At 37.8% G+C, this 14459-nt stretch overlaps 1 protein-coding gene across 1 annotated transcript in view; it reads left to right on the forward strand.

The window, feature by feature from the left end:
- The window catches only part of LOC127790011 (probable acyl-activating enzyme 17, peroxisomal), a 72320-nt gene that overhangs the window by 57398 nt on the left and 463 nt on the right, over nucleotides 1-14459 (forward strand). Inside the window, 7 exon segments of the mRNA XM_052319209.1 lie at nucleotides 11189-11409; nucleotides 11564-11658; nucleotides 11909-12125; nucleotides 12791-12824; nucleotides 12827-12915; nucleotides 12999-13097; nucleotides 14244-14456. Coding sequence (XP_052175169.1) covers nucleotides 11189-11409; nucleotides 11564-11658; nucleotides 11909-12125; nucleotides 12791-12824; nucleotides 12827-12915; nucleotides 12999-13097; nucleotides 14244-14456 — 968 coding nt within the window.

Consider the following 14459-nt stretch of genomic DNA (forward strand, 5'->3'; position numbering starts at 1 on the left):
TCCCTCCACCGTTGCCATAGGTGCAAGAAGCTGCTGCTACTTAGCTGTTATAGGACTGAAGAGGTGTGATCTCAGTTATTTAAGTGTGTTATTTGTTGTCCCTTGTTTCAACACTACATCCTTCTTGTGTTTGTGCTATTTTTGTTGTCCCTATTTGCATCAAATATTCTGCTTCCTTAAATCAGATTGGAGATGAGAGTTGCAACGAAGAGTTCAATAAACTAAAACAAGAAGAATTTGTTACATATTATCAGGTCAAGTTTGAGGAATTAAGATCACTAATACTTAATTCCCATCTGACCTTAACTGAATCTTATTTTGTATTGAACTTCATACGTGGTCTTAAAGATGAGCTAAGGTCTACTGTTAAAATGATGCACCCTACCAGGGTAAAACAAGCAGCTGAGAAGGCTAGGCTGCAAGAATTGGCACTGAAAGTGATTTACAAAAAGCATAATTTGTAGCCAAAAGTTATCTTAAGAGCAGCCAACAAGTTTGCTATGGTCCACATGTAGTTAAAGAAATTTTGATGGAACAATCCGGACCAAAACAATCTTATATTGGCTCTAAGGAAACTAATACAAAGGCTGATAAGCGTGGACAGGCATTCGATGAGGACTTGGACCAAAGAAAAAAGCTGGAGGTTGAGGGAAGGAATGGTTTTGAGAAAGAAGGTTCTAAGGATATTGTTCCTTTGCCTTTGGTTTCGGAGAATGTTGAGGAGTCCATGGCTTTGGTCACAACAGGCATAAAGCAGGACCAAATTCTGGGGTTGGTCTTAGCAAAAAGGGAACAATTGAAACTAACTGAATAGAAGGACAGCCATAGGGTTTGGAAGATGATGGAAGAGAAGGTTGTTGCCATTTGGTTCGAAAGTTTTGACATTGGAGAAGGGAGCTTTGAAATGTTGAACCTTGAGATCTACATTTTATGTTTGTAGGAAAAGCAAAAGCAATGGAACGTAAGAGAAGAAAGGAAAAGTCTTAGAAGGAGAAAGAAAGAAAAGAAGAAGAGAAGAAGAATAAATCCGATAGAGAAAGCAAGGATTGGATGAAGAGAACAATGGCCAGTCACTGTAAGTTCTTGGGGAGAAGAACTCTCCCAAGGATAAAGTAGTCATTATGTATTATATGTAATTCTTTTGGTTGCACTCTTCTATTGTAGCTGTTAGTACCTTCAGTTGTAAAAGCCTATAAATAGACTAGATAAGTTAGAGAATGGAATATAGATGAATGATAATTGAATTTTGATTTCCTTCTCAATTGTTTTGATCTCTCTAGTTTCCCTCTGATCACTTTCTCTTTCTCCATTTTGTCTGCATTCTCCCTTTCTATTGAATATCTTTTTGCCCGATGCTCCCTCCGTTTTGTCCAATTTTCCCTTAGTTCCTTCCTAAATTCCATTCTATACCCTAGGTAAACCCTAGGACCATGACACTCTCGTTCAATTAAGCCGCCTACACTTGCTGGTTCCCTTTTCTTAAGGAGGACAACTCCTCCTCTTCCGGCAACCCCTCTTCCAATTCTTTGATCTCCGGTATTCCATCTCAACCCATTCCTTTCAAATCACCCGACACAGATTGAATGAGACTAATTTCCGAGACTGGTTTCAATCAGTATTACTAATTATGAAGGGCAAAGGAAAGGCAAGCTATCTCGATGGTTCAGTCCTTATGCCTCCAATGACACCTCACTACTCAACTTGGGATGCTAAGAATTTGATTGTGATGGCATGACTCATCAATTCCATGGAGCTAAAGATAGGAAGGACAAACCTATTTTACAAAAGGACCATACTATAGGTACATCATTGTGTACATTTTGGGCTACACAATGCATCACAACTGACAAAAATACCCCCCGTGCCTCATCGTCTTGCCTCACTACGCCTTATCGCCTCACCACTTTAGGTGAGGAATATTTTAGTTATGTGCCTCGCCGCCTCACCGCTTCACTTCACCGCCTTGGGTGAGGGGCATTTTAGACATTTTAGCATCATTGTGTAGCCCAAGGTGTACACAATGATGTACCAATAGCATTTTCCTTTACAAAGCTGTGGACTATTGTGCAAGGAATTTATTCAGACCTAGAAAACACCTCAATACTTTAAAATTCAGTTTGCCATTAGGACTGCTTGACAAGATATTATGTCAGTTACGGAATACTACAATATTTTAATAGAATTGTGGCAGGAAATGTATCTTGTTCATGACATCAATTGGCATTGTTCTGAGGATGGTGCCAAATATGCCAAGATGCTTAAGAAGGAGTGAGTGCTCGACTTCTTGCACAGACTTAACAAGGACTTAGATGAAGTACACGGTCGACTCCTAGGCTCTAAACCCTTTCCCTCTATTCTTGAGGCCTTTGCTGAAATTAAAAGAGAGGAAAGTCGTAAGAAGGTGATGCTTTCCAACTCATCTCCTCATATAGAAATAGGTATTCAAAATTCTTCCTTGACAGTACATCAAAATGGTCCACTCCACCAGAAACCACAAAAGAATAAAGACAAATACCTTTGGTGTGATTGCTCGTAAACCTATTCACACTAAGGAGACTTGTTTGAAACTTCATGGTAAACCTACGAACTGAAAGTTAAAAAATTAGAGGGACTAACCTAAGATGGCCTATGCTACTAAATCCTTATCTATAGATGAAAAGTCTAGTTCTCTTTCATTTATTGCAGAACAGATGGAGTTTTGAAAACTTTTTTTTTTTTTTCCTAATCCAAGGTCTCGTTCGTTTATTACCTTTATTAATGATCACTCAAGGGTGTGTTGAGTTTATCTAATGAAAGACAAGTCTGAAGCTAGTTCAATTTTCATTCAATTTCATGAACTTGTACAAAATTTGTTCCAATCTTCTATTCATATTCTCAGATCTGATAATGGGAGGGAATATTTTGGCCCAGAATTCACCCAATACCTTTTTGATCAAAGCACTTGCCCTTACACCCCACAGCAAAATGGGATAGGCGAAAGAAAAAATAGACACCTTCTTGAAGTTGCTAGGCCCATGATGTTTTCTAGCAATGTTCCTATCTCTTTTTGGGGGGAAGTTGCTTTAACCATTGCATACCTCATCAATAGGCTTCAATCTAAACCCCTTGATTTCAAAACCCTTTGAGCCATTTGATGACCATTTTTCCTCACATCCCCATTTTTAATTCTCACACCCCAAGGGTTTTTGGCTGCACTACCTTTGTTCATATTCCATCCTTACATCGAGGTAAACTAGATCCGAAAAGCCTCAAGTGTGTATTTGTTGGCTATTCTCCGACATAGCAAGGGTACAAATGTTCCAATAGCTAAAAGATTCTATTTGTCTTGTAATGTTTCCTTCATTGAACATCAACCCTACTATTCCCCTACTTCTCTTCAAGGGGAGATATCTACAGAAGAGAAGTATTGGGATCTGTCCATATCTCTTTCTATTGTTCCTTATCAATTTATTGAGCCTATTGTTTCTTCTAAATCTACCTTGGAAAATGTCCAAGAATTGTGTGCAGGGGGAGCTGAAAATTTTGAACCTATTATTGATTCGCATCAACATCCTTAATCTATTGATCAGCCTCTTAACGTCTATTCAAGGAGACCTAAAATTCCTTCTCAAATCTAGTCGTCTGAACTAAATTCAAGTTCTAATCTGGACGAAACTGCACCTATGGATGACCTCCTTGATGTGCCTATTGCTCTGAGGAAGGGAGTAAGGTCTTGCACTAAACATCCTATCTCAAACTATCTTACTTATGCTAAGATATCTTCAAAGTATAGGGCATTCACTTCCTTTGGGTGATAATATGGAAATCCCTACAAATACGCAAAAGGATTTAGAGAATCATAAGTGGAAAGAGGTTATGTTAGAGGAAATGAAGGCTTTGGTTGACAACCAAATTTGGGACATTGTGGAGCTACCTATAGACAAGAAAATAGTTGGTTGCAAGTGGATATTTACAATGAAATATAATGATGATGGAAGAATTGAGAGGCACAAGCCAAGGTTGGTTGCACTAGGTTTTAGACAAACCTATGGTATAGACTATGAAGAGACTTTTTCCCCTATAGCTAAGTTGAACTCAATTAGAGTGTTATTATTTATGGTGGCAAATTTGGATTGGGAACCTCATTAATTGTACATAAAGAATGCCTTCTTGAATGGAAGGTTGGAAGAAGAAATTTACATGCGAATCCACCTGGGTTTGAATTAGCTGAAAATCTAAGTATGCAAACTGAAGAAAGTCCTTTATGGTCTAAACTAGTCACCTAGGGCATGGCTTGCAAAATTTAGTGCAACTATGAGAACTTTTGGGTGTTAATAGGGGCAAGATGATCATACCTTGTTTATCAAGAAAACTAAAAATGGGAGAAAATCTATTCTAATAGTATATGTGGATGGTATGATTCTTACAGGTGATGATGCTATAGGAATTCAACAACTAAAGGAGTGTCTACAAGCTGAGTTTAAAGTAAAAGACCTTAGAACACTTAAATACTTCCTTGGCATGGAAGTAGTAAGGAGTAAAAGAGGTATTTTCATAATTCAAAGGAAATATACTTTAGACCTTCTCACTGAAACTGGAAAAATAGGCTGTAGACTTGCAAGCACTCATTTGGAACAAAATTGGAGCTCAAGGAGCACAGAAACATATCATCTCGTAGATAAGGCTAGATACTAAAGTCTGGTAGGTAAGTTGATCCATCTTTCTCTCACAAGACCAGATATTGCCTTTAGTGTGAGTGTTGTAAGTCAGTTTATGTATGCTCCTATACAAAGGCATCTAAATGTAGTGAATCATATACTTAGGTATCTTATATACTTAGGTATCTTAAAGGTATTCCAAGTAAGGGTCTATAGTGTAGAAATTGTGACAATTGAAAAATTGAATGCTATGCTGATGCAGATTGGGTAGGATCAGTGGAAGATAGTAAGTGCTGGAATTATGCTCAATTAAGGATGATCTCTAGGATCAGTGTTTTATGTAAATATTATGTAAATATAGAAAGACAATAATGTAAATTAGGATAGTAGGATGCTGTTTATTATTTCTTTCCTTCTTTGCTAATAATCCTCTCCTCAAAAGAGGATAGTGTACACATTCATTTTTATTCAATTAAGACATTGTCTTTGATAATTTCTAAGTTGGTATTAGAGCAGGATTAAATCATAGCCATACATTGTGAAAAACCCTAGGCAGCCTTTTAATCACAACCTTTCATTTCCTGTGAAACCCTAAGCTGCCTCTTCATCCATCAGATCCGGTACCCATCAGCCTACGACCATCCCTGGCCGCCGCCATTGACCCTCCTAACCGTCGCTGCCATCGGCCACCCTAGCTACCGCCATTGACCCTCCTAACCGTCGCTGCCATCGGCCACCCTAGCCGCCGTCGATCTCAGGTCCGATACCCATCAACGCGGCCGCTTCAGAGCCATTGGTTGCGGCCTCTTCAGAGCCCGTTAACGTGGCTGGTTCAAACGCCGTTGACCGCCACACCCAACGCGGCCGTCAGCCACCACAACCCAAAGTCGCCGCTGCATCTTAGAGTTGTTGCTGTCCTTACACCAGCAGCCACCTCCCAAGTTTTGTTAACCGTGTTTCTCTTCCTGTTCTTCTGCTTCCAACTAGTTCAGTTATGCCAGAAGTTACATCTGAATCCATCCCTAATCTTGTCGTTACCATCCAGACAAGAATTCCAGTGACCCATTCCAGTACCCATTCTATTCAAATCACCACCATTCGTTTAAGTGGTGATAATTTTCTTCGCTGGTTTCAATCTATCCGGATGTATATTCGCGGGCAAGGGAAAATTGGCTCCATCACAGGGGAGAAGAAGGAACTTGCAGCAGATGATCCATTGCACTCCATTTGGGATTCTGAAAACTCCATGGTAATGACATGGCTGGTCAATTCCATGGATGAAGATATCAGTTCCAATTATATGTGCTATCCTACTACAAAGGAATTGTGGGATAATGTAAATCAAATATACTCAGACTTGGGGAACCAATCTCAGGTTTTTGAATTGACTCTGAAGTTAGGAGAGGTTCGACAAGGAGATGATTCTGTCACTAAGTACTTCCATTCTTTGAAGCGATTGTGGCAAGATCTTGATCTCTTCAACACGTATGAGTGGAAATCTACAGATGATTGCAACCACCACAAAAAAATGGTTGAAGATAGTCGTATTTACAAGTTTCTTGCTGGTCTCAATATCGAATTTGATGAAGTGCGAGGAAGGATCATTGGCCGGTCTTCCCTTCCTCCTATTGGTGACGTATTTGCTGAAGTTAGAAGAGAAGAAAGCCGAAGGAGTGTCATGCTAGGAAAAAAGACCACTGGTGAGTCCCTTGAAAATTCTACCCTAATTATTGCCTATAAGGCTGTAAATTATCAGCGTAGGAGCGATGAGCGACCTCGAGTCTGGTGTGACCATTGCAACAAACCATGCCATACTTGTGAGACTTGTTGGAAACTTCATGGCAAACCAACTAATTGGAAGAGCAGTAAGCAAGGAGAAAAGAACCACTGTGGGGTTCCTACTGCCAATGGGGTTGATACTGGTCCCTTCAACAAAGAGCAAATTGATCAACTCTTGCAGCTGTTAAGATCCAATTCCTCATCTGATATTCCTAGTATTTCCTTGTCACACACAGGTAGAAAACCTAACACCCTTTCTTGTCTTCATTTCTCTCCATGGGTTATAGATTCCGGAGCCTCTAATCATATGACTAGTTCTTCTCATTTCTTTAATACCTATTCTCCTTGCTCTGGCAATGAAAAAATCAGAATCGCTGATGGTAGTTTTTCACCCATTGCAGGCAAAGGGCTTATTAAATTGACTGAGAATATTAATCTCACTTCTGTCCTTCATGTTCCTAACTTAGCCTGCAATCTTTTGTCTGTTAGTAAAACATGCAAAGATTCTAATTGTCGTGTTATTTTCTTTGACTCTCATTGTGAATTTCAGGACCAGACATTGGGGACGATGATTGAGTGTGCTAGCATGATTGAAGGTCTTTACTACTTTGATGATATCTCTGTTGGTAATAAAAAAGCTCAAGGCTTTTGTAGTACTAGTTCAATTCCTGTTCCAGACACAATTATGCTATGACATCTTAGACTTGGCCATCCTAGTTTTGCCTATTTGAAACATTTATTTCCTGATTTGTTTAAAGGAATAGATTATTCATTTTTTCAACGTGATAGTTGCATCTTGGCAAAAAATCATCGTTTTACATATTTACCAAGACCTTACCAAGCGTCCAAACCTTTTTATATAATTCATAGTGATGTTTGGAGTCCATCTAAAATTTCTACTATTTCTGGAAAACGATGGTATGTTACCTTTATTGATGATCATACACGTTTGTGTTGGATTTATTTGATGCAAAAAAAATCTAAAGTGGAGTACTTATTCAAAAATTTGTACACTATGATTGAAAATCAATTTCAAACCAAAATTGGTATTTTACACTCTGACAATGGCACCGAGTATTTTAACGAGCACTTGGGGGATTTTTTGAAAACAAAAGGTATTCACGACACATCTAATTATCGGAATACTCCTCAACAGAATGGCATTGCTGAACGTAAAAACAAACATTTACTCGAAGTCGCACGTGCCATAATGTTTTCTATGCATATTCCAAAATATTTATGGGGTGAAGCTGTTTTAACGGCGTCCTATTTGATAAACAGGATGCCCACTAAAGTATTAAAGTACAAAACACCTCTTGAGTGCTTGAAAGAAGTTTTTCCCAACACTCGGTTATATTCGGATCTTCCTATCAAAGTTTTTGGATGTACTGTGTATGTTCATATACCTAATCAATTTTGTTCCAAACTTAACCCTAGGGCTGTTAAATGCGTTTTTTGGTTTATGCCTCACATAAAAAAGGTATAAGTGTTATGATCCTCACACAAAAAAATTCTTTATCAGTATGGATGTTTTGTTTTTTGAAAAACAACCCTATTTTACCCAAAATTCTCTCCAGGGAGAGAAACATGGAGTTGAAGATAATTTTTGGGATGTTTTTGTCTCACTTCCAAATGCAATTTGTCCTACTCAAGAACCACATGGTTCTAATAATGGTCACTTAGTAGATTCTGGTTCTAGTTCTTTGGTGCCCTGTGAAAGGGTTTCTTGTGCAGGGGGAGAAGTACTACAGATTGATTATCATGATCTGAATTCTGAGCTTCAGGTTTATACTAGGCAGAGATTTCATCAAAGGAACAAAGACCTGAATATCAACTCTGCACAAAACTAGTTTGAAAACTCGAGCAATGGCACTGTAAGTTCAAGAAATCCCATTTCAACTTCTAGTTTACTTCCTTCAACTATGCCCAATAGTTCCCTAGTTGATTTTTCAACTATTATCAATTATTTATCTACTATTCCTGATATTGATGTTCCTATAGCCATTAGGAAAGGTGTCAGAAGTTGCACTAAACATCCTATTGATATATATCTCTCTTACCATAGACTATCAAAAAATCATAAAGCCTTCACATCTAGGATTTCACACTTGTTTGTTCCAAGGAATATACAGGAAGATTTGGATGATCCGAATTGGAAATTAGCAATCATAGAGGAGATGAATGCTCTAAGACAAAGTGGCACTTGGGAGATAGTTTATTTGCCCAAAGGTAAGAAAATAATAGGGTGTAAATGTGTGTTTACAATAAAGTGTAAGGCTGATGGGAGTGTTGATAGGTACAAAGCCAGACTTGTGGCTAAGAGCTTCACTCAGACTTAGGAATTCATTACCAGGAGACCTTTGCTCCTGTTGTTAAAATAAACTCTATCAGAGTCCTATTGTCTCTTGCAGTAAATTCAGATTGGCCTTTACACTAGCTTGATGTCAAAAATGTGTTTCTTAATGGTGATCTTGAAGATGAGGTCTTCATGATTTTACCTTCGGGATTCGAAAAGAAACTTGGGAGTGACAAAGTATGTAGGCTGAAGAAATCCTTGTACGGTCTCAAACAATCACCAAGAGCATGGTTTGAACACTTTGGAAAGGCAGTTACCAGTTATGGCTTCCTTCAGAGTCAAGCAGATCACACTATATTTTATAAACACTCAAAAGATAGTAAAGTTGCAATTTTGATTGTTTATGTTGATGACATTATTTTAACTGATGATGATGAGACAGAGTTAACAGCCCTTAAGCAGAAACTTGGGAAGGAGTTCCAAATTAAGGACCTGGGAATTCTAAAATACTTTCTTGGAATGGAGTTTGCAAGATCCAAAGAAGGTATTTTTGTCAATCAGAGAAAATATGTTCTTGATCTTCTTGGAGAAACAGGTTTACTCGGTTGCAGGATGTCAGAGACTCCCATTGAGCCTAATGTGAAACTACAGGCTGCTAAAGCTGATGAAGTGAAGGACAGAGAACAATATTAGAGACTTGTGGGCAGGTTAATCTACTTGTCTCATACGTGACCGAATATTGCTTTTGCAGTTAGTATGGCAAGTAAGTTTATGCACTCATCAGGGCCAGAGCATTTCGAGGTGGTCTACAGAATCCTAAGATATCTAAAAGGGACACCTGGCAAAGGGTTACTGTTTAAGAAACATGGTCACCTGCAAGTTGAGATCTACGCTGATGCAAATTGGGCAGGAAGTGTTGATGATAGGAGATCTACTTCGGGGTACTGTTCTTTTGTTTGGGGTAACCTAGTCACCTGGCAAAGCAAAAAACAAAATGTAGTGGCTAGAAGTAGTGCAGAAGCAGAGTTTAGAGTTGTTGCCCATGGAATTTGTGAGGGAATGTGGATCAAATGAATACTTGAAGAGCTGAAGTTTTCTCATTCAGTACTTATAAAAGTTTACTGTGACAACAAGGCTGCCATCTCTATAGCTCATAATCTAGTGTTGCATGACCGTACAAAACATAAAGAGGTGGGCAAACATTTCATCAAGGAGAAGATCGATGTTGGAGTAATATGCATGCCATACCTTCCAACAACCGAACAAATTGCTAATGTTCTAACTAAGGGTCTTCACAAGAAGCAGTTTGACAAAAAACTTATTGGCAAGCTGGCTATAGAAGATATCTACAAACTAGCTTGAGGGGGAGTGCTGGAATTATGCTCAATTAAGGCTGATCTCTAGGATTAGTGTTTTATGTAAATATTATGTAAATATAGAAAGACAATAATGTAAATTAGGATGGTAGGATGCTGTTTATTATTTCTTTCCTTCTTTGCTAATAATCCTCTCCTTAAAAGAGGATAGTGTACACATTCATTTTTATTCAATCAAGACATTGTCTTTGATAATTTCTAAGTGTAAGTCTACTATAGGATACCACACTAAGTTATGGGATAACTTAGTCACATGGAGGAGCAAAAAGTAGTTAGTAGTGGCTAGAAGCAGTGCCGAAGTAGAGTATAGAGCAATTGCTCAAGGAATATGTGAATTAATCTGGTTGGGAAGACTGTTACAAGACTTAAGGATATCATGGGATGAACCTATGAAGCTATTCAATGATAGCAAATAGTTCACAATCCAATTCAGCATGATAGGATAAAGCATGTAAGGATTAACAGAAACTTCATCAAAATTGAAATTTAAAAAGGAGCAGTTATCCTCTCATACATTCTTATTCAAGTTCAAGAGGCTAATATCCTAACTAAAGCAATGTCCAAACCAGGTTTTGAAGTATTAATTAGCAAGTTGGAAATGATTGATATTTATTTACCAGCTTAAGGGGGTTTTGGAATGATGAAAGTTAAGGATAATTGATAGGGTGTATATTAAATAAGATTGCAGCTGTAAATTATGGATTGATAGATGATTGATTGGAGTAATTATAGAGATTGTGCTAAGTCAACTTTCTATTTCTAGGATTGTCTAGTTCCTTGATTATTGTACATTTTAGATGGTAAGATTGTAGATCTTTTGTCTATATATTTCTGTACAAAAAATTAGTCCGTATGAATGAAATCATTCTTTCATCCAAAAATACTTTTTGTTCAATAACTAAAATTACCTGCATGTTTTGAGAAACGTTCCTGATCTTTGGATCCTTGGAAATGAATCATCAACATCTTTTAAATCTGCCTATGCGAGTTGTTAATGAATCAGCACTGGTATATGATGGAAAGGTGTAATACAGCTGAGAAAGATTAGAAAGACCCTTGATTTAACATAGCCATCTTGAGTTTGTTTCTTTATTGTGTAGGGGAACCAAAGGCAATTCCATGGACCCTTGCAACACCTCTAAAAGCTGCTGCAGATGGTTGGTGCCATATGGATATCCGCAGAGGTGATGTAGTTGCTTGGCCAACTAATCTTGGGTGGATGATGGGTCCTTGGTTGGTTTATGCTTCACTGTTGAATGGGGCATCCATGGCTTTATATAATGGATCTCCCCTTGGTTCTGGCTTCGCCAAGTTTGTAGAGGTAGAGATCTTTTCTCAAAATTAATAACCTGCTGTTGTTTGGCCTTTGTGTTGTTCTAATGGTTAAGCTAGTGATACTAGGTACAGCTTGTTCATCTTCCTAAAATTATATGTTTTGTTTAGATTTTTTATTTTTGTCTTTCTTTCATGTCTAGGATGCTAAAATAACAATGCTTGGTGTAATTCCAAGCATTGTAAGGACATGGAAAACTACAAACTGTACAGCTAGCTATGATTGGTCAGCGATCCGGTAAGTTTAAAGACCTGGATGTTCCCCTTGAGTTTGTTTACTCCACATATAGCAGCCAAAGTTTTTTGTATATCTAAAAATGGATGGATATGTGGGTTGGCTGGGACTCCATCTGCTTGTATATGTAAATGGAGGTTCTTGGTGCAAAACCTTCTAGTGTGAATGTTTAAATACATATTATTTAAAATGAGGAAATTTCTACAAAAAGGAAATAGTTTTGAATAGTAGTTTATTATTTTGAATTTGGCAGTTGCTTTGGCTCCACTGGTGAGGCATCAAATGTGGATGAATACCTTTGGTTGATGGGGAGGGCTCAGTACAAACCCGTCATTGAGTACTGCGGGGGTACAGAGATTGGTGGTGGATTTGTTTCTGGGTCAATGTTGCAGCCTCAATCTTTGTCTGCTTTTAGCACACCAGCTATGGGCTGCAATCTGTTTATCATTGGCAATGATGGAAGTCCACTTGTAAGCACCATTCAACTCAACAACTTAAAGGAATGAGAAATGTATGCCATGTGAAGTTAGAGCAAGAATGTGGCAAAGATAAATGCTTACTAAACGTATATTTATTTAGTGTCTGACTTGCAATTACCGTGTTGTTAGGGAACATGCTTATTTAATTAATCCCTCATGTTCTTCGATATCACGATAGCTTATTGAAGGATATGAATTCTTACTAGTTACGTAAAAAACATAGGAAGAACATGCACAATTTCTTTTTCTTTTATTGATGAAGGATATTCTTTAATGAGCTCTATGTAGTTTTCCACTGTTCTCGTTAAAATGTAAGTTAATCATAATATAAGCATCTTAGACCTTTATTTCCACATAATGAAGGCTTTTGTTAAGTTCTCTTCATCATATATAATATTGACTTCTTGTGAAACTTCCCATTCCTTTCCTAATTCTATTCATTATGTTTAGTATTTGTACAACCATGTTCCATATTATACATACTAGATTTGTTATTATTTTTTTTTTCTGGTTAAGTCCCACGACATCCATATTCATCAGAATAACTTTTATTCAGTTATGTGAATTATTTTTCCATTTAATTGAATCTAATAACTCTAATTCATTATGGTTTTCACCAAGGATATTCAAACTAATTTGTCATTTTGTTACTTAAGCCACCAAATGTTCCAGGAATGGGTGAATTGGCCCTTGGCCCCTAATGTTTGGAGCTTCAAGTACACTTCTAAATGCAGATCATTATAACGTCTACTTCAAGGAAATGCCTATCTGGAATGGACAGGTAAGCTGAGTGTTCTTATAGTTCTAAGATGTCTGTTGGGATTCAGCTCACTTTAACTTACATTGATTGTTTGTTGCACTCAGGTTCTACGAAGGCATGGCGATGTTTTTGAGTTTACTTCTAGAGGGTACTATCATGCCCATGGTCGGGCAGATGACACAATGAATCTTGGGGGCATCAAGGTTTGAAATATACAATGAAGCTATTAAATTTCTGTTACTTTGAGGGTGATGCTAGGAGATGAGGGAGGCCAAAAATGGCCTGAGAAAATAAAGGAAGACACGAGAACATTATTGTTTAATCATAATTATGCTCTTCATAAAGAGGATTATAGGAAGTGGTTCTAGTTAGCCAACCAAAGTAGTGGGGGGAGCTTAGTGGAGTTTGATAGAATTGATTTAGATGTCACTGCATGTTGTTAGGAGCCTGAAGCTCAATACAAGCACAATGTTCTGAAAGTTCCTTGAATTGACTCCAGATAATAATTCTGTGAATTCTAGAGCTGGAAATGTCCCCTATACCTGTTTCAGAATAACTTAAGTTCAAATTTAGGTAACCCAAGCCAAAGGATGATAGAGATAGGATTTATATACCAAATCCAAAACTCAGTGAGTTTTGAGGCCCTATCTTGTTCTCTCTATTTATAGAGCCGCATATCTGATTATCAAATTGTAGCAGGGCACACCAGTTAGAATGCAGTTTAGAGAGTGGTGAGTTGATGTAATGGGGTTATAGGGTTAAGAATGTGAGATCTATCTCATTTTTAAACTTGTTATTTACATAGTGAATTTGTGTTCCCCCATCCCTGGATGTAGGCAATTTGCCGAACCATGTTAAATTTTGTGTTATATTTTAGTCCTGATTTTTGTATATGTTTGGACTTGTTCCAATCCTACAATACCTGTAGTACACATCCACTATGAGATGATTCATCTAGATCAAAGTGGTTTTGCACCTTGACTTGCAAAACTAATAGCAATCTTATGAACTGCTCATCGTTTTTAACAGAGTATGGTTGTGCTTCAATGTTCCATATACAGTATCTTGAACTCAATTAGGGTATCTCATGCTCAAAAGAAAGGGTGTAATGGAGATTGGCCACATTGTAATCAAATGAAGAGTTGCTAAAAAATAGGCAACATTTACGTATTTCATGATCCTTGCACTATGATTTTGAAATCATGATCTGATTAATGTCATGAATGAGGTATTAATTAACACAGGCATCAGAACTGAAAATAAATTAGGCAGGGGATTAAGTTCATATATTAAGCGCATCCATTTTTTTTTATGTAAATTGCTTCGATTGATTATTTGGGTCTGGGCAGGTAAGTTCGATTGAGATTGAGCGTGTCTGCAACACAGTGGATGACAATATCTTAGAGACGGCAGCAGTTGCAGTGCCACCTCCAGGGGGTGGCCCCGAAAGGTTGGTAATCGCCCTTGTCTTAAAGGATCTAAGTGATTCAGCACCGGACTCAAACAAGTTGAGGACATCTTTCAATTCTGCTCTGCAGAGTAAACTAAATCCTTTGTACAAGGTA

This window comes from Diospyros lotus, chromosome 14 (assembly GCF_014633365.1).
Source record: "Diospyros lotus cultivar Yz01 chromosome 14, ASM1463336v1, whole genome shotgun sequence".
Lineage (NCBI taxonomy): Eukaryota > Viridiplantae > Streptophyta > Magnoliopsida > Ericales > Ebenaceae > Diospyros > Diospyros lotus.